Source organism: Mustelus asterias, chromosome 28 (genome assembly GCF_964213995.1).
Source record: "Mustelus asterias chromosome 28, sMusAst1.hap1.1, whole genome shotgun sequence".
NCBI lineage: Eukaryota > Metazoa > Chordata > Chondrichthyes > Carcharhiniformes > Triakidae > Mustelus > Mustelus asterias.
The window spans coordinates 16,260,063-16,281,437 of NC_135828.1; the positions used below are offsets into that span (position 1 = coordinate 16,260,063).

Below are 21,375 nucleotides of genomic sequence, written 5' to 3' on the forward strand. Positions count from 1 at the left end.
AGGGTCAGCTGACCCAGTAAACCATGGAACCAATTACAGAATGATGTGATGGTCAGCTGACCAGCTGACTCACTATGAATAAGAACCTGTTGGGAATTGTGGGAGAGCTTGGATTGGCCCAGGTGTGACCCCAAGTTTGGAGCAATGATGTTTCTTCATTAAACCCTTTCTCTGATTTATAAGTTGGAGTAAGTTTTGCTATATTTTTATTGTCTGCATTTGAAGAGTTCCTTCTGAAGAAATACATACCCATTCTTTCAAAAGAGGCTTCACTCACAATAGGTTACTTTCAAAGTGGATTGGCGATTGTATGTGGCTGAAGAGGACAATCAGTTTGCACACGGCCGGATCCCACATATTGCAATGAGATAAGTGAGTATAAAATCTCTTTCCCTAAGTGATGTAGGTTGAGGGATAAATGTTGGCCATCAGTGGCACTTGCTTATTCTTCATTGCCACTCTCCACTCACCCGATGAAGAAGCAGCACTCCTAAAGCTTGTGATTCCAAATAAACCTGTTGGACTTTAACCTGGTGGTGTGAGACTTCTTACTGTGCCCACCCCAGTCCAACGCCGACATCTCCACATCATCATTGAATAGGGCCATGGGAGGATAAATGGAAACTCAATGTAATGTATTGTACAAAAGAAAGTGGCACGTCAAACATTACAGCACTCCATCGGTACCACACTGTAGTGTTAGCCTAGCTATGTGCTCAAGTCTTTAAAATGAGGTATGTGTAATGACTTCAATCAGGCCATTGAGGTTGGCCTATTGATTTGATTTGATTTATTATTTGTCACATATATTATCATACAGTGAAAAGTATTGTTTCTTGCACGCTATACAGAAAAAGCATACCGTTCATAGAGAAGGAAAGGAGAGAGTGCAGAATGTCGTGTCACAGTCATAGCTAGGGTGTAGAGAAAGATCAACTTAATGCAAGGTAGGTCCATTCAAAAGTCTGACGGCAGCAGGGAAGAAGCTGTTCTATAGTCAGTTGGTATGTGATCTCAGACTTTTGTATCTTTTTCCCGAAGGAAGAAGGTGGAAGAGAGAATGTCCGGGGTGCGTAGGGTCCTTAATTATGCTGGCTGCTTTGCCGAGGCAGCGGAAAGTGTAGACAGAGTCAATGGATGGGAGGCTGGTTATTGGAGTATGAACTCCTTGATTAAGGATCCAATCGATGGGCCAATCAGGGAGTCTTTGCCTTGTACTTAACCGGGAGTATTCCTCTGACACTCCCAGAGATAGACTACTAGCACTCTGTGTACAGCTGTTAGAGTTTGTAAAGAAAGGTGAAGGGACTTCTGCCTCCGAAGACTTATTACAGTTTGAACCCACAGTCTTCCAAATCAAAGACTAAAATGCTGCCTTGAGCCTTAAAAAAACACAGCCTTCATTGAAAGCAATGGTCTTCACTGTTTGAGTCAATATGTGATAATAACTATTGTGAATTTGTATCAGTGAGTTAAATACATAAAGCATTCACCAAGTAACTAGCTTCATAATTATGAATGACAATGTCCCAAATGGAATGCGATGGCTCGTGTGATGAGCTGAATATTTATTCACCTTTTTTGAGAGGCTGTACAAAATTACTGATGATATTTAAATAGAATATTAAGCAATCTGATCTGGTGACAGAGGGCTTGTGCAATTACTAAGCTGTGGATATGGAAATGTGCTGATAATTGATGTTGATGCGGGTCGTTTTGTATCATGCCGCTAAGATAATGGTGAAATAAAAACTGAAAGCATTTACAAATCAAGTAGAAGTTCATTTTGACTGAGATAAGAATTGAAGTGAACTTGTGTCTCCGGGAGTGTGGTGGGATTTTAAACAGTTTTAGCTGCTATCACAGTGGGACACAGAACACTAATGGTGAACACTAGCAATGCTGCCCATGGCTACCTTGCCAAAAAGCTACAGTTCAGACTCAATAGAGGGAGAACATCAAACGATCCGTTCCTGTTGTAATTTTATGTCAAAGTTCCGTAACTGCCTTAAAAATCCCCGATTGGGAAAAATACGTCGGTGAGAAGTGACTGTCTTCAGTGCATCAAATAGCGAAAGGTGATGGTAAGTCATCAGGTAGGCCAACACTAAGGTGGCTGATCTGCTGTATCCGAAAGCACAGTGTACAAAGACCTTCCCTGGGAGGGGAGAAAGAACAAAACACCTTAACCATCTGGACAGTTCCATTTGGCACATTGATTTGATTTATTATTGTCACATGTATTGGGATACAGTGAAAAGTATTGTTTCTTGCGTATTATATGGACAAAGCATACCATTCATAGAGTACATGGGGGAAGGAAAGGAGAGGGTGTAGAAGGTAGTGTTACAGCCATAAAGTTTATTTATTAGTCACAAGTAAGGCTTACGTTAACACTGCAATGAAGTTACTATGAAAATCCCCTAGTCACCACACTCTGGCGCCTGTTTGGGCCAATGCACCTAACCAGCACGTCTTTAAGACTGTGAAGAAACCGGAACATGCAGAGGAAACATGCTGACATAGGAATAACATGCAAACTCCACACAGACAGTGACCCAAGCCGGGAATTGAACCCTGGTCCTGGTGCTATGAGGCAGCAGTGCTAACCATTGTGCCACCGTGCCGCTCCTAGGTCATAGCTAGGGTGTAAAGAAAGATCAGCTTAATATATGGTAGGTCCAATCAAAAGTCAGATGGCAGCAGGGAAGAAGCTGTTCTTGAGTCGGTTGGTACGTGATCTCAGACTTTTGTATCTTTTTTCTGATGGAAGAAGGTGGGAGAGAGAATGTCCGGGGTGCGTTGGGGATCCTTGATTATGCTGGCTGCTTTTCCAAGGCAGCTGGAAGTGTAGATGGGAGACTGGTTTGCATGATGGACTTTGTAGTTTCCTGGTTAGAGCAGGAGCCATACCAAGCTGTGATACATCCGGAAAGGATGCTGTCTGTGGTGCATTTGTACTATCTTTTGTCATTTGTAAGCTTTCTTGCAACACCACAGCACAACCTCCTAGGAATATGACATGGGGATACAAGCCAGAGGCACTATTGAGCCATGTCAACAAATGAAACATGTCACAAGATTTCACTTTGTTTTACCTCATGAAATAAATACGGAGAATCATGTGGCTGCCTATTAAACAATTCCCGTGAGATTGAACTTCAAGAATGTTTTCCCCAGTGGAATAGCTTGAGTATCTGACTCTGTGACGGGAATCTTACCACTGTTCATGCCAGCAGGATTTTCCCATCCCGCCACAGTGAATGGAGATTCGGCTGGGCATCAAATTCTCCGACCTCGCTGCAGTGGGAGTGTGGCGTGAATGGGCGGTAAGATCGCGCCCTGTACTTCAGGATGGGCCCAGGTTTTATTGCTAATCTGGACTGAGATCGATCAGAGCCAGGCCAGTAGAATGGGGGACTTTAATCAGCGGAAGCAGGTGTTAATCACTTGATTGTGCTAACTGGGACTTGGGGCAGGGTCAGGCTTAGCCTTGTTGTCCCATCTCCTGTTCAACAGCATGTCCATAAATAAAAGGGACAACATACCAACTGGTACCTGTGGAACTATCCCAGCCTGAGGTAAAGACCTCCAGGAGATGAGGAATGGAATGAGAGGAAAATAATCAGCATTTAAACTCATTGAAATCCTGGGGATGTTGCTCAAATGCTCCCTCTGCTGGTAACTACAAACCGCATTTCAATTACTTCACATCAGCACCTCAAGCAAATCCACACTTGTTATAAAAACTTTGGTCTTGAAACATCAATGGTACTTTGTGGCCATATCTAGGCCAGGATCCATACACGTCAAATCCTGAACTAATGTTGGATCTTCTGGATTGCTCTGTGGGATGGGATTCCTTCTGTCAGGAGTGTGGCCTTGGTCCTTGGTCTGGTCAGTGGAGGAACAGTAAAGCTAGGGCAGGGCATTGGGAGAACTTTCCTCCTCCTCTTCAACAGTCTTATGGGGAAGAGAATCTTTTACATCCATCTGAGCCTCAGTTTAACATCTTCCCTGGAAGAAGATACCTCTGACACTGCCATTTGTACTCTTAGAAACCCTCTTCCTCCCTCCTTTGGTAAGGCTCACTCCACTTTCCTTCTACATTGTCCTCTGCCCTTTGACCCTGCTATGACCCACTCCTCCCCCACACCCTCCCCCACATCCCCCTCCCCCACATGCCCCTCCCCCTCCCCCTCTCCCGCTCCCTCCCTCCCTCCCCCTCCCTTTGGCCCATTGAGTTTGCACTGACAATAACTACCACTAAAACCGCACTAATCCCATTTACAAGCACTTGTCCCATGTCCTTGAATGTTACGATGCTTCGCGTGCTCATCCAAATACATTTATAATTGCTGTATTTTCCTGAAATGCATTCGATTTTGATAGGGTTAAATTTTATGGGCCACTGTTTCCCATCCAATCCCCCCCACACCCCCGTTCCCACCACTGTCCCCCCTGTCCCACTGCACCAATTAAGATGTTGGCGGGAGCCCGAACACAAGAAACCCGCTACCCTGCAGCCACTTTACACTCGGCAGGGCGTTAATCGGCCCAGGGCGAGACTTCTGCCCCCACCTGGGGAGAAAGTCCCCTTTTGAGAGCTGCCTCTGATTGGCCAGTATCTCTGGAGTCCCAGCAGCGCCAGATGCACGCAGTGGTCAATGCTGGGACTGCAGCCAGCCCCTGAAGAAGAATGGGTCATGGAGATCGGTCTGAAGGTAAGGCTGGGTTATCAACAGGGCCTGGCTGCAGCAATGGGAGTGAGGAAACCCTCAGTACCCGTGGAAACCTGTTGGCATGGAGATGGCGGATGGGTTTGAGAAGCCAGTGGGGAGAGAGTTAAAAAAAGGATTATATCCTTGTGGGTGAGGGTTGACTCCAATGGACATAGAACATAGAACATAGAACAGTACAGCACAGAACAGGCCCTTCGGCCCACGATGTTGTGCCGAGCTTTATCTGAAACCAAGATCAAGCTATCCCACTCCCTATCATCCTGGTGTGCTCCATGTGCCTATCCAATAACCGCTTAAATGTTCCTAAAGTGTCTGACTCCACTATCACTGCAGGCAGTCCATTCCACACCCCAATCACTCTCTGCATAAAGAACCTACCTCTGATACCCTTCCTATATCTCCCACCATGAACCCTATAGTTATGCCCCCTTGTAATAGCTCCATCCACCCGAGGAAATAGTCTTTGAACGTTCACTCTATCTATCCCCTTCATCATTTTATAAACCTCTATTAAGTCTCCCCTCAGCCTCCTCCGCTCCAGAGAGAACAGCCCTAGCTCCCTCAACCTTTCCTCATAAGACCTACCCTCCAAACCAGGCAGCATCCTGGTAAATCTCCTCTGCACTCTTTCCAGCGCTTCCACATCCTTCTTATAGTGAGGTGACCAGAACTGCACGCAATATTCCAAATGCGGTCTCACCAAGGTCCTGTACAGTTGCAGCATAACCCCACGGCTCTTAAACTCCAAACCCCTGTTCATAAAAGCTAACACACTATAGGCCTTCTTCACAGCTCTATCCACTTGAGTGGCAACCTTTAGAGATCTGTGGATATGGACCCCAAGATCTCTCTGTTCCTCCACAGTCTTCAGAACCCTACCTTTGACCCTGTAATCCACATTTAAATTAGTCCTACCAAAATGAATCACCTCACATTTATCAGGGTTAAACTCCATTTGCCATTTTTCAGCCCAGCTTTGCATCCTATCTATGTCTCTTTGCAGCCTACAACAGCCCTCCACCTCATCCACTACTCCACCAATCTTGGTGTCATCAGCAAATTTACTGATCCACCCTTCAGCCCCCTCCTCTAAGTCATTAATAAAAATCACAAAGAGCAGAGGACCAAGCACTGATCCCTGTGGCACTCCGCTAGCAACCTGCCTCCAGTCCGAAAATTTTCCATCGACCACCACCCTCTGTCTTCGATCAGATAGCCAGTTACCTATCCAATCAGCCAACTTTCCCTCTATCCCACACCTCCTTACTTTCATCATAAGCCGACCATGGGGGACCTTATCAAAGACCTTATAAAGAGGACCCTCAAAGGAGAAGCTTCCACTCCCCCTTGCCTGACATCGGCCCACCCAGTAACAGTTGCTGGCTTCTTGGCGTGGGCCTCCCCTTGCCCTAGATAAAATAGCAGTGGGGGCAGGATGAGGCACGTAAGTAGCCATTAAATACCCCCATAAATTGAGAGACAAACTGGGGGTGTGTGGCCAACTGCATGATGTATTTTACAAAACCACTGGCAGGGGAAGGTAAAAGCCAGCCTTGTTCTTAACCAGGTCCTCAATTCCAGTGGTCAGTTGACTTTTGGGTTTAACTTGTTCAGTCTGATTGTTGGAATCAAGTTGATGCTGTGGCCTTTTGGTCTGGAGCTTTCTATCCGGAGTGGAAATAATGGAGTGTATTCCCTTTTTAAACAAAATAAGCCACACAAACATGGAATAGTGTAGTAGTGAGATGGATTCATACTAAAACCTTTGCAAACAGGTTTGCAAAATGGTCAGCATGGTGGCACAATGGTTAGCACTGCTGCCTCACGGAACCTGGATTTGATTCGCGGTTTAGGTCACTGTCTGTACGGAGTTTGTACGTTCTCCCCGTGTCTGCGTGGGTTTCCTCCGGGTGCTCCAGTTTCCTCCCACAGTCTGAAAGACGTGCTGGTTAAGTGCATTGGTCCATGCTAAATTCTCCCTCAGTGTGCCCGAACAGGCGCCGGAGTATGGTGACTGGAGGATTTTCACAGTAACTTCATTGCAGTGTTCATGTCAGCCTACCTATGACACTAATAAATAAACTTTACTTTACAAAAATACCATAGCTGAACAAAGTGGTATGTTTACATACAAATTTGGAAGAGCCACACCTTCAAATAGAAAAACAAAGTTTATACCATTCTCTAAAATTGACTATTGGTTCAAGTTGCACTAACCCTTCGAAGAAATTGCCAGCTTGATTTTTAATCGTGGTCTGTAGAAATGTACACCTTTGATTAATTATTTTGTGTGTGCGTATCATGTACTTGATCTTTTGTGAGGTCTATGAGTTTCCTTTCTACTGACTGAATCAAAATAGATTATGCTGAGATAACAAAGCTCTTAGTAAGATTAAAATACGCTTGTTAAGATTAGTTCAAGTAGCATTCCCTGACATAACAACATTTCTAAAACCAATCACAAACACATCAGATAGTTTCCTTGTCCAACACCAAATGTGCCTCTTTTTTTAAAGTTTATTTATTAGTCACAAGTAGGCTTACATTAACATTGCAATGAAGTTACTGTGAAATTCCCCTCGTCGCCACACACACCGGCGCCTGTTTGGGTACACTGAGGGAGAATTTAGCACGGCTAATGCACCTAACCAGCACGTCTTTCAACTGTGGGAGGAAACCCACGCAGGCACGGGGAGAAAGTGCAGACTCCACACAGACAGTGACCCAAGCCGGGAATCGAACCTGGGTCCCTGGCGCTGTGAGGGAGCAGTGCTAACTGCTGTACCACCCACCCCACTACAGGGATTTCTATGAACAATATTCATTGGGTGAGATTTTCTTGCCGGTGGGATATTCAGTCCTGTTGAAGGTGAACCCCTGGGGGCGGGTTCCCCTGTGGGAGGGGGGCAGGTGAACCACGCCAAATGGTGTGGACTTTGGTGGGACTGGAAGATGCCACAGATGGCGAATGGCGAGCGGCTTCTGCCACCAGAAATAACTCAAAAATCCCGACTACTGATTTCAAAATGTATCAAACAGGCCTTTATCAATAAGGGACTCAGAGGCTGTCACACCTGCTGAGTTTCTCCAGCATTTTCCGTTTCAGGTTCCAGCCTCCGCAGTATTTAGCCTTTATCTTCCAGCTCGGTTGATTTGCCTGTGGTTTCATCAAAATATGCCACCCGAAAGTACCCATGCTAACCAGTTGGCATGGTGATGCCCAGATCTTTGGTGGGGCAGGAGGGAATGTAGAGATTGCAACTTGAGTTTGGGATCCAAAGAGTCTGACTCAGCTTACCTTTGAGAGAAGAAGCATTTTGAACCAAAGGTGGGGGGGGGCGCAATGCCTGGCCGGTGTTAACCCTGTTTTGTGAGAGGCGGAGAAAACCGAGCTGGGTGTAATACATACTTAGTTCCACCTGACCCAGCTCCGAGGACTAGTGAGCAGGGAGACCAGTGTGTCAAATTGTCTTCAACGTATTCATATCGTCTCCCTCACGATGCTCATGTGAGTGACATAACTGGATTAGAAGCTTTGCTATTCAAATATCTAAAGTAAAGTTTATTGATTAGTCACAAGTAGGCTTACGTTAACACTGCAATGAAGTTACTGTGAAAATCCCCTCGTCGCCACACTCTGGCACCTGTACACTCTGTACACCTGTTCAGGTACACTGAGGAAGAATTTAGTATGGTCAATCCACCTAACCAGCGCGTCTTTCAGACTGTGGGAGGAAACCAGAACACCTGGAGGAAACCCATGCAGACATGGGGAGAACGTGCAGACTCCGCACAGATAGGGAATGGAACCCGGGTCCCTGGCGCTGTGAGGCGGCAGTGCTAACCACTGTGCCACCTGTCACGAAACTAGAGAAGAATTGAACAACGTTATTCATGAGGGAATTCACTAACCAACAATCTGAATAGATCCCTTTCAGCACTGAAGTCAACTTTGCACAGATTTGGGGAGAATTGTCCCATCGTGTTTGTGTTTTTACACTTTCACTGCTTGTTTTCAATTAAGTATTGAGTATTGAATGTCCTTGCCTGTTTTTACAGCCTGGACACATTTTGCTTTGCAAATTAATCACAAGCACCAAGAGTCACCAACCAAGTTGCAAGTTGTCAATTAATCTTTTCTTTCGCATTAATGAGCATAATTCAGGCACATTTGGGTTTGAGCTTCTCGACAAGAGAAGCGCTTCATCATAAATCCACCCATATTTTTTCTATTAACATTGAATGTTCCATGATTTAGGAAATGTGAATGGATTGATAATGCCGACAGTATCTGCTGTTTACACCCTAACTCATCCCATCCACCCATCAACCCGACATGGGCTCCCGGTCCAGCAGCACCGCAGTCCATCCTGCTTTTCAGATCCAGCCTTGGCATCTCCCCTTCCCATTTGCCTCCAGTCCGACATGGGATAATTGAATGGCGGAGCAGACTCGATGGGCCAAATGGCCTAATTCTGCTCCTGTATCTTATCTTACGGGATAGCCACACTCCTGCAGTTCTGGTGTCTCTGGCATCTCAGGAGCAGGGGATACAAAAACCCCTGCTTTTTGAAGACTATTAAAACAAAGTAGATTAGTTTAAAATAGGGACCACAGTGTACCTTATAGATATGTATCAAAGATATCTCACTGTGCCTCACTTACAGACAATCGGTTCGTATAGTATATATAGGCACATATATAATCTTTTTTGAACCAGTAAATAGATGTATTTCTGTATTTTCTTGTGCGCTTTTGCTAACAAGCAATTTAGCCCGAGGCATAATGGGGAATAAGTTTAAGTAGACAGACCACATTCTTTTGGAACAATGGAGCATATACCCTATTATCAGGGGCAGGCCAGGAAGCTACAAACTAGCAAGGTTTTTGAACATGAATAGAAAGATTTAGCTTCTGGCTTCAATGAATATACATATTCTGCCTCCACTGGTAAGGGGACAGAAAACAGGCAAGACAGTTCTCAGGACTGTGGGTATTAGGAGCAACCCTTGAACCTACTGGATTTGCGTAGGTAAGTCTACTAGTCAACGGGGGGGGGAAGAACCTCTGGGTTCGGTTGACCAACGAATTCCTAATTCTGCAGGAAGGTAGAATGCTATTGGCCCAAGTAAATATGGTGTATTAATGTAATTGGACCGTCCAACTTGGATGGCAGGTTGGGCGGGAAGATCGAATCTTCGGAAATGTATATCTGTTGTGCTCATGTGATGTAACATCAGAGAGAAGTTGGAATCCTCTGACTATCTCTCTCCCAATACATGTTGGTCAAATAAATGTTTTTAACTGCACACTGTCTTTTGCAAGTCTCTGTGTTAGCTGAGATCGGCTGAAGACAAGACTCCCCAGAGAGACACCCCGAGAAAATCATCTTACAATCTACTTCACTCCACCCTTGAGCACAAATCCAGCTGCTCTACCCTCTAAAATTCCCTCCTTAACCTCTCCACCTCCATAACTCTCTCCTAATTTAAGAAGCTTGTTAAAACTTACCTCTTTGACCAAGTATTTGCTTACCTGCCCTAATAGCTCATAGTGTGACTCAAATTCTGTTTGATGTTGCTCCTGTGAGGGGCCTTGCAATGTTTTAATTTGTTAAATGTTCTGTAAATATGTAAGTTGTTGTTATTCGACAATTAAAAAAACAAAATATGGGTTTAATCTGTTTTTGCTTTGGCTCCGATTTAAAATGCATTCTAAGATTAACTTAGGAGAAGGAGTAGGCCATTCAGCCCCTCGAGCTTGCTCTGCCATTCAGTAAGATGGCTGCTCTGATTATGGCCTCAACTCCACATTCCCATCTACCCCGCAATAACTTAACTCCTTTGTCAGTCAAGAATCTATCTACCGCTGCTTTAAACATATTCAGTAACCCTGCCCCCCACAGCTCTCTGGGGAAGTGAGTTCACAGACACATGACCCAATGAGAGAACAAAAATTCTTCTCATTTCCGTCTTCAGTGGGTGACCACCTCGTTTTTAAACTGTGTCCCCTAGTTCTAGTCTCTCTCATTAGGGGAAACATCATCTCTACATCCACTCCATCGAGTCCCTCAGGATCTCGTACGTTTCAATACTATCACCTCTCATCCTTAACTCCAAGGGACACAGGAATCAGTCAAGTGAATCTCCTCTGAACTGCTAAGTTAAAATACTAAATTTCCTGCAAATTAAAAATGTTCAAGCTCACCGGTTCTCGTACCGAACACTATGTTGAGAGTTTCACGGGTTAACAACAGCTGAGCGATTTCACAGGGTAGGATTTTCCCCCATGGTTTGTTCTCTGCCAGTGAAGACGGCACGCCATTGGCTGCTGGTGGGATCTTCCAGTCCTGCCGATGTCCATGACATTTTGCGTAGTTCGCCCATCCCTTCATTGGAGAACCCTTTGGCAAGACTGGAAGATCCCGCTACTGGGATGGGCTGGAACAATCAGCCCATAGAAGTGCAGACCAGAATGAAGACATTTGGCCCATCAAGTCTGCACTAGCTCTTTTGAGGAGTAATCCAGTTAGTCCCACTACCCCACTCTTTCCCTCATGTCCCTATAATTATATCTGCTTCAGATATTTACCCAAAAGGTGAATATTGAATCTGTACTCCCTCAGGCAATGGCCATTCCAAATTCTAACCACACATTGCATAAAAATGATCTCCTCGTATCACCTCAGGTCATGTTAGAAATTGCCTTAAATTTCTGCAACATTGGAAACAGCTTCTCTTCGAAACTCTTCGTGATTTTAAACATCCGATTTGTCCCGAGTTGTCAGGCAGTTTAATTCTTGTGATTGTTTCGAAATGCACCTTTAGATATCTCGAATTACTGCAGTGACAAACTAAACCTTGGTGCGCTGTTGATGGATCTACTCCCCCTGAGTATTCTGTGTCTCCTGAGGTTATTGTTCAGACGAAGAAGTTCCACATGAGATATTTGTACACATCAGAGCCCAATCTTCATTACATCGACTTTCAACTAGTTGAATGACAACTCGCCTTCATTTGAGACGATGAAAGTCCTTTTTTTTTCCAAGCTTGTTCCCCACCCCACATCCACCACCTCCATTTTTTTTGGAAAAAGAGAGGAAGTAAAACAGACAGGCAGATAAAACAATGCGGTGGCACAGTGGTTAGCATTGCTGCCCCACAGCGCCAGGGACCTGGGTTCGATTCTGGCCTTGGGTGACTGTCTGCGTGGAGTTTACACGTTCTCCCTGTGTCTGCGTGGGTTTCCACCGGGTGCTCCGGTTCCCTTCCATGGTCCAAAGATGTGCAGGTTAGGCTAATTAGCCATGTTCAATTGCCCCTTGGTGTGAGGGGGATTAGTAGGGTAAATATGTGGGGTTACAGGGATAGGACTTGGGTGGGATTATTGTCAGTGCAGACTCGATGGGCCAAAGGGCCCCTTTCAACACTGTAGAGATTCTAATGGAGTAAATCTAGAAATAATTGGATTTTAAGCTCTGGAATTCAGGCAGTCTGTTAATCGGTGGTCTCTTTTTACTTTGAAACCCAGATTCTATGCCTGATTTTTTTTTTTCAGCCAATTATAAGGCCAAAATCTGAAGCTTGACATTGTTGTGTCACGGACAGGGCCAAGGTCAGTCCCTGTTACATAAATACTGATTAAACCTGAATGGTGCATGAACATGTGGTTCCAAAAGGTATTATTGGATGTCTATCAGGAAGTGGAGTCCGGACTGATTTCCCAATCCTAACCAAAGGTGGTCAAATCAAATGGAAAGCCTCTGATGGATGTACAAGATCAGTACTGGCTGATTAATATCTGAGCTATATAGATTGAGGATCGAACCCATGACCTCTCCAGTTTGTGTAGTTCTGTTAATAATTACCTTAATCAGCTGAGTTGCTGGGAGAATATTATGCATATCATAGAATTATAGAATGATAGAATCCTACAGTGCAGAAGGAGGCCATTCAGCCCATCAAGTCTGCACCGAACACAATCACACCCAGGTCCTATCCCCATAACCCCATGCATTTACCCTAGCTAGTCCCCCTGATACTAAGGGGCAAGTTAGCATAGCCAATCCACCTAACCCGCACATCTTTGGACTGTGGGAGGAAACCGGAGCACCCAGAGGAAACCCACGCAGACACGGGGAGAATGTGCAAACTCCACACAGACAGTGACCCAAACTGGGAGTCAAACACAGATCCCTGGCGCTGTGAGGCAGCAGTCTAACTATTGTGCCACCGTGCTGCCCTTGGGTAAATATTGGGTGGGATTTTATAGCCTCGCTCATCCCAAAACTGTAAAATCCCGCTCCAGGTCAACAGACCTTCCTATTATCCATCCCTTTGCCTGCTCCAATTCCCGTGGCGGGCGGGCCAGTAAAATTCCAGCCCTTATCATTCCCTATGTAACTCAAGTAAGAATCAAGAAACCAAAAGAGAAAACGCTGGAAAATCTCAGCGGGTCTGGCAGCATCTGTAAGGAGAGAAAAGAGCTGACGTTTCGAGTCCCGACGACCCTTTGTCAAAAGGGTTTTTTCTCTCCTTACAGATGCTGCCAGACCTGCTGCGATTTTCCAGCATTTTCTCTTTTGGTTTCAGATTCCAGCATCCGCGGGAATTTGCTTTTATTAGGAATCAAGACAGCTTATCATACTACATGATTTCTTACCTCCCAATACACCCAGTGCCCGATGTATATATTCACTTGCAGAAGAGAAATGGGCAGCGATGTCGAAATTTGGTAAGTCACGACCTTCGATGCCATAATAATCCATACCAGTACCATAGAAATCCTGGCATCCGCTGGAAGCAATCTGTTTGTGTGCGGCGTTTAACACATGAGTGATACCCAACTTCCACAGGCGGAATCTATCATGGGCTATTGTCCTAGGGAGGCAAGATACATCAGAAAATACTTTACTAATGTACAATCATATTAACGATGCGACTTGCGTGTCGTTTCTTGTACTGTTGGTGGAGCATTGTGCTTCTCAAGGTAAGGGACACTGGCAATAAAGATGGCTCACTTTTCCAATCTGGACACAACAGCCAGAATTTTACCGCCTCGCCCGCTTCAGAACCGGGGCGGGCGAGGCTCGCAGAATGGCATTCTCCGTTGGCCTCGGGCAGGATGTTATGAGCCTCGGGCGGGCGCTGCGGTAAAATTCTGGCAGTTGTGTCAGCGATAAATTCTCTCCCCTCAGGAACTGCGTGCCCAGAGGCAAATTAATGTTCCCATTCCTCTCTCCAGCCCCCATTGCAGCGGTGAAGATTTCACCGAGGATGGTAGAGGAGATTGGCCAGAATGGATGCAGGGCCAGGAATTTTAGCGACAAAATTAGATCGCAGAAGGTGGGATTCTTCTCTCAAGGTGAGATCATAGAATCTTAAAATCATAGAATCCTACAGTGCAGATGGAGGCCATTCAGCCCATCGAGTCTGCACCGACCACAATCCCACCCAGGTCCTATCCCCATAACCCCATACATTTACCCCAGCCAGTCCCCCTGACACTAAGGGACAATTTAGCATGGCCAATCTACCGCACATCTTTGGACTTGCAATTGAAGAGTGCTTTGGTAGAGGTATACAAGATAATGACAGATTTGGATAAGGCCCAGTGGCGGATTAACCATTAGGCTGAGTAGGCTTAAGCCTAGGAGCCCGGAAGGGAGGGGGGGCTCGAGAGCAAAACAAAATTGGTTTAACCCTTTTAAGGGTGAATAAATTTTCATAACTATACCCTGTGGGTGAATTAATATAACAAATACCTATAAATAGAGGAGCTTCACCCCCCGGACTTGTACTACATGGATGTATCGAGCTCCGGCAAGAGATCGACTGCACGAGGTGTATCCAAATACATTCATTTGCTTTAGAATTTATCTGTCCTTAATGATCACTAACTGTTCAGGTGAGCGTTCATTTTCGGCACTGAAGAGGATCAAAATCTATTTGCGCTCAACAATGAGCGATGAGAAACTTAGTCATCTGGCACTCATGCACATTGAATCAGACAAGCTTCGATCTGTTGATTTACACGCTGTTATCGACACTTTTGTAAACCAAAAAACACGGAAGCTTTTTAAAGTACAAATGTAAAGAAAATGAAAAATAAATGAATAAAAGGGCTGTAGTTGATTCATATAACTTTATGATATTATACATGTAGTACATTATACATAGTACAACGATATAAGTTATCTAACGTCACTTTATTCTATTCAACGAAGGGTGGGGCAGGGTCAGGGGGCCTTACTAAAGCTCAGCCTAGGGGTCTGGTGGTAGTTAATCCGCCACTGATACGGCTTTCAGGAAATATTGTTCCCATCAGCTAATGATGCATGGCCTAAGGGACAACTGGTTTAAGGTTTAGGCAAGAGTTACAGCCGGGTTGGGGGGGGGGGGGGTGGAAATGTGAGGAAAGAACATTTTTACTCAGTGAGTAGTAGGCCAGAACTTGCTGCCCGCGAGCAGAGACGATGGGCGGAGCTTTCTGCTTTGGAAAAGGAATTGGATGGAAGGAGATAAACTTGCAGGACCACAAGGGATAGAGCCCAGGGGGAATGGGACTGGCTGCTTCACACAAGCCCGAATGGCTTCCTTCCTTGCTGTCAATGAATCTATGGTTCTATGGGTGGGATTTTCTGCACCAGCTCACCACCACTCCCACCGCCCCCCCTCCCCCCCCAAACCCCACCCACAATGGTGTGTTTTCCATTGGCTACCGGTGGAATCTTCCGGTCCTGCATTTTGTCTACAGCATTTTGCGTGGTGCACTTGTCCTGCCACGGTTGTGGGGGGGAGGGGGGGGGGGGCGCCTGAAAGACCCGCCCTATATCACCATGGTTTGCAACCTCTCTGGAAGGAATGTCAATTGGTTTAATACAGTGAGCCCACAGCAATAAGGAACTGCGTTCGAGATGTCAAACTGTCACCTCAGCCTCTGGCCTGAATCAAGTCAGGTCTTTAAGCGAGGACAATCGTTTCAGCTTCTTCTGCCAGCTGACACACAACTCCAAGTGTTTAGTGTAATGTTTCACATCTCTATAACCCATGACACTGCTACTTTGTTGAAACATAAGTTTGCAGGTTGCGGTTCATTGGGCAAGCAGCAAGCCAGGCACTTCACATCTGCTGTTTTATTTATTGTTACTTTAGCATACTGGTGTTCCCTTACTCACTTTGACATACATTGATTGCAAGGGATACACTAGTAATTACCTGAGGGAACCTCAGGGAATGGTTCATCTGCTTATCTCTCAAGCTCCTAGTTATGAATTCCTGAAATGTAACTCCACTGAGGTGTTTAGTTCAGTGCAACACAGCACGGTGGGTGTACCTACCCCACGTGGACTGCAGCTGTTCAAGAAGGCAGCTCACCATTACCTTTGCATGGGCAGTTAGGGATTGGCAATAAATGCTGGCCTAGCCAGCGACACCCATGTCCTGTAAATATATATTTTTAAAAAGCCGTCCAGGTAAAAAATTGTTTCTTTTGTCAGGTCCTTAGTTCATCAGTTTTCTCTCTCCATCCTGCCAGCTTTCGCTGACTATCTCATCTGAAGGTTTAACCCTTCCTGCCCAGTGGGATGAAGCTGGTGGGTGGAAGAGCTGAAACGGTTTAGCTCCCTGAATCCATCCCTGCCAATCTCTGGTCTTAAAGCTTTGCCAGCAGGTGAGATGTCCAGCAGACCCTGACAATCACCTCGTGCATTAATGTCCACCGTGATTCCAAAATGTTGGAAAGGTAATGATTGCGCTGTAACCGGGATCCAAGTGGTAAGACATTGTGGCTACCTCACCAAACTGAACCAGGCTGGCATTTTGTGGGAAAAATAAAGGTAAGTGTGTAACTTGGCAATTGGCCGCTAGGCGAGTGAGAGTAGCGGCATTGACTCAACTTGCTGACTATCCTGTTTCCTTTGAACAAAATGTCTGGTCCAGTCTCGATTTCTAACAGGACCTCCTGGCTACACCTGGGAACCCACCTCATGAGGAATGCTGGAGCAGAACGCAAGCTCTAATGAATAAGAGTCATGTTCAACTCGGGGTGGCACAGCGGTTTGCACTGCTGCCTCACAGCGCCAGAGACCCAGGTTTGATTCCTGGGCTTGGGTCACTGTCTGTGTGGAGTTTGCACATTCTCCTCGTGTCTGCATGGGTTTCCTCTGGGTGCTCCGGTTTCCTCCCAGTCACAAGATGTTAGGTGGATTGTCCATGCTAAATTGCCCCTTAGTGTCAGGTAAGGTAAATGCATGTGGTTATGGGGATAGGGCCTGGTTGGGATTGTGGTAGGTGCAGATTTGATGGGCCGAATGGCTTCCTTCTGCACTGTAGATTCTATGAACTCTGTTTCTTTCTCCACTGCCCAGACCTGCAGAGTATTTCCAGAAATTTGTTTTTATTTCAGATTTCCGGCAACCACAGTATTTCCTTTTTATATTATCCAATCCTCAATGTGCTGTGTCTTCTGTACAAGGCATTGATCATTATTGCTCTGTTTCTTCCAGGTTGAAGAGCATTCAAAGTTATTTTCTGTCTCATTGCTGAATTATTTGGGTCACAAAAACCTTCTCCTCATTTTATAAAGCACCAAAGCTTCCCAACAATGAGTTTCCAGAGACATTCATTGAACGTAAATCCAGGCAATTGTGACAAACACAATTGCTGTCTTTTCCTCTGTCAAAGCTGCTGTTGAATAGCTGGTTGGCTATCAGTTTGTGGCCATCATTCACATGGATCCCCAGAAATCCCTACCCACAAAGTCAAAGGTAGTGAATTACCCCCCTTCACCAAAACTATTGCCCCTGTAACTTTACCTCCAGTTTTGCGAGTTACTTTTCTTCCTCCTCATTAGCAATCCCTTTGCCAGTCACCAGTTCGCTGTTCATTATATGACTGGCATGGATTCTTTATTCATTTGTGGGACATGGGTGTCGCTGGCTGGGCCAGCATTTATTGCCCATCCCTAGTTGCCCTTGAACTGAATGCCTTGCTCTACCATTTCAGAGGGCAGTTGAGAGTCAACCACATTGCTGTGGCTCTGGAGTCATATGTAGGCCAGACCGGGTAAGGACAGCAGATTTCCTTCCCTTAAGGACATCAGTGAATCAGATGGGTTTTTCCAACAATGGTCATCAGTAGATTCTTAATTCCAGATATTTTTTATTGAATTCAAATTCCATCACCTGCCGTGATGGGATTCGAACCCGGGTCCCCAGAACATTAGCTGAGTTTCTGGATTTAATAGTCTAGCGAAAATACCATGAGGCCATCACCTCTCGAGAGAGGAGCTCACTGATTCTTCTCCCCTCTTGCTTTGACATAAAAGAAAAGTCAGAATCCCCCTGATTTTTGTGAAATAGTCCACAATTGACTCAGAAGCAGGCCTTAAATCCCTTTGTTGCCCTTCTCCACCCCCACAATACAGACCATAAGACAAAGGACCAGAAGTAGGCCATTTGGCCCATCGAACCTGTTCCAATACAGCTGCTAATCTTTATAAAAAGCACACAGCAGGACTGGGCAGTTCACAAAAGGATTAAGCCAGCCTTGTGATGAGAATTTGCAAGGCTTCAGCAGCGCACACCGAACATAATTTAAAATCTAATGATTGATGAGACACTCTGAGGAGATATTACCTTCTTTCAGTCTGTGCGCAATCAGGACCCTGACCTTCCGGTTGCTTGCCATTTTAACACACAATTCTGCTCCTATGCCCCCATGTCTGTCCTTGGCCTGCTGCAATGTTCCAGTGAAGCTCAATCCAAACTCATCTCATCTTCCGGCACTGTACAGCCTTCCAGTCTCAACATCAAATTCAACAACTTCAGATGATTTGCCCTGCCCCACCTCGGCACCCTTTGTTTTCAATTTTTTTTTTACTGTTCTCTACCTTTTTATTTCTTTATGGTCTTTCTTCTTTTTTCTTCTCCAACTCTTTCCTTCTCCCTACTTCATCCCCCTTCCGTTACCTTTTGTCCCCCGCTTCCCCTTTTCTACATTCTCCCTCTGTTCCATTCACCCCTTCCCCAACATCTCCATCTGTCACAACTTACAGCTTCTCTGCCGTTTGGCCATTCACACTCTTTATTCTCTGAGTGGGCAGCTATTAACAGTCTTTTCTCCTGGTTCCTATGGCTATGACTCATCTTTCATTCCCTCCCCCTGTAGTATAAATATCTCCACCTTTCTCTGCCTTTCAGCTTTGGCAAAGGGTCACCTGGACTCGAAACGTCAGCTTTTTTCTCCCCTCACAGATGCTGCCAGACCTGCTGAGATTTTCCAGCATTTTCTCTTTTCGTTCCGGATTCCAGCATCCGCAGTAATTTGCTTTTATTACCTACTTTCGCTTGCCCAACATCTGCCCCTGCCCTCACCCCTACCCCCCCCCCCTCCCCCGACTCACAGGTTTCACTGAGAAGCACTGATCTTGCCAGCACTATTCCTACTGTTTGGAAATGTACTCACATGTCTCCGATGTACAGATTAGGCCAGACCTCATCGATGCGGCTAAGTGGAACTCTGTTGTTGCGTAAGATTTCCTCCAGCTCGATGACTGTGGGAGTGTTGGCCTTTGGGGTAGAGTTCTTGGAAAAAGCGGGATTGCCACTGGATTGAGTTACTTCATTTGATGCCATTAGAATCTGTTTTGTTGTTTTTGTGGTTCAGGAGCACTGTGTTCAGTGTTTACTGTGCGGAGTTCTGCCCTGCCAGCCTTGGGTCAAGGCCAAACTATGTGATGTTTATCAACAGGTGCGAATACAGATTCTGCTGAGCAACACGATACTCTAATTCAGTCTCTAAATTCAGATCTTACAGGTTCCAGAGTAAAATGCGATTTAGGAAACAATGAAAGGTAAAATAAATGAACAATGTTTTCACAGTAACTTCATTTGACAAGGCCTCCAATTAGGTCAACTTTGACAGTGATGAAGTGAGCCTGGAGCAGTGGGATTTGCAGTGATTCCCAGACTACGTTCATGAGGTTCCTTGGCAAGGCACGTTCCAACACTGACTCAAGAACAGCTTCTTGCTATTCTCTCTTCCACCTTCTTTCGGGAAGAAGATAGAAAAGTCTGAGTTCACCTACCAACCGACACAAGAACAGCTTCTTCCTTGCTGCCGTCAGACCTTTGAATGGACCTACATTTTAGAATCAGAGAATCCTACAGTAGAGGGAGGCCATTTGGCCCATCAAGTCTGTACCGACTACATATTAAGCTGATCTTGCTATACACCCTAGCTATGACTGTAACACCACATTCTGCAACCTCCCCTTTCCTTCTGCCCTATGTACTCTATGAACGGTATGTTTTGTCTGTATAGCACGTGAGAAACAATACTTGCCACTGCATCCCAATACAATCCATGGGGCAGCATGGTGGCGTTGTGGTTAGCACTGCTGCCTCACAGCACCAGGGACCCGGATTCAATTCCTGCTTCAGGTCACTGTCTGTGTGGAGTTTGCATGTTCTCCCTGTGTCTGCGTGGGTTTCCTCCGAGTGCTCTGGTTTCCTCCCACAGTCCAAAGATGCACGGGTTAGATTGATTGGCCATGTTAAATTGACCCTTGGTGTCAGGGGGATTAGCAGGGTAAATACGTGGGGTTACGGGAATAGGGTCTGGGTGGGATTGTGGTCAGGTCAGATTTGATGGGCCGAATGTCCTCCGTCTGCACTGTAGGGATTATATGATTCCATGTGACAATAAGTCAAATGAACTCAAATCAAATCAAAACACGTAAACAGGAAGTTGCCACCTGCTCAATACAGCTAGCTGCTCTTCGACCATAACAAACTTACCATACAGGTTTACAGCAGATACCTAGGAAGTGCCCATAATTCATACACCTTGAATAGATTACAGATCCTGGACATTATTGAGGGACCACACAGACTCTAGTGTTGGCTCCTCTGTGACCACATGTACCCATAAAGGACAGGGCTGATGGTGCTTGTGTGGTGGGCCCAGAATCCTGCACAGAGAAGGGACAATGATACTCATGATACCCGAGTATTGGTGGCACAGACCCAGGGCATCTTAAAGATGTGATTCCCATGCCTGGAAAGGTCTGATGGAGAGTTCCAGTACAGTCTCACAGATCATCATTGCCTTGCTGTATGCTGCTGTACAGAGGGAAGGACTTATCAGATTCCCACATGGAGAAGCTGTACATCTCCTCCGATGAGGTGGGTTTCAAAGTTCTAGTTTAAGTTTATTTATTAGTGTCACAAGTAGGCTTACATTAACACTGCAATGAAGTTACTGTGAAAATCCCCTAGTTGCCACACTCCGGCGCCTGTTCAGGTACACTGAGGGAGAATTTAGCACGGCCAATGCACCTAACCAGCATGTCTTTTGGACTATGGGAGGAAACCGGAGCACCCGGAGGAAAGCTACGCAGACACGGGGAGAACATGCAAACTCCACATAGACAGTGACCCAAGCTGGGAATCGAACCCGGGTCCCTGGCGCTGTGAGACAGCAGTGTTAACCACTGTGCCACCCGTGCTGCCCTAATTAAGGGGATGAGGGCATTGAGTTTGAGGAAGCCGAGGTTTCAGGGGAAGGGGCCATTGCTATGGCCAGATAAGGCAGGCATGTGTGTGAGATTCCAGGAGGGGGTGATGAGATGC

The 21,375-nt window shown here is 45.7% G+C and overlaps 1 protein-coding gene across 1 annotated transcript; it reads right to left on the reverse strand.

The window, feature by feature from the left end:
• Nucleotides 1-615: 615 nt before the first annotated feature.
• Nucleotides 616-19,462, reverse strand: LOC144480272 (dual specificity protein phosphatase 13A-like). The gene is made up of 3 exons (XM_078199607.1): nt 19,208-19,462; nt 13,404-13,621; nt 616-2,158 (listed from the first exon to the last, which is right to left on the reverse strand). Exons 1-3 carry the CDS (start codon nt 19,375-19,377, stop codon nt 1,959-1,961), a joined length of 588 nt encoding a protein of 195 aa, XP_078055733.1. The 5' UTR covers nt 19,378-19,462; the 3' UTR covers nt 616-1,958.
• Between the last annotated feature and the right edge of the window lie 1,913 nt (nt 19,463-21,375).

Coding starts and splice junctions, on each gene's coding strand:
- LOC144480272 (XM_078199607.1), bottom strand. CDS start 19,377: ATGGCATCAAATGAAGTAACTCAATCCAGTGGCAATCCCGCTTTTTCC. Junction 13,622..19,207: donor AATCTGTACATCGGAGACAT/GTGAGTACATTT, acceptor TTGCCTCCCTAG/GACAATAGCCCATGATAGAT. Junction 2,159..13,403: donor GGCACTGGGTGTATTGGGAG/GTAAGAAATCAT, acceptor CTCCCCTCCCAG/GGAAGGTCTTTGTACACTGT.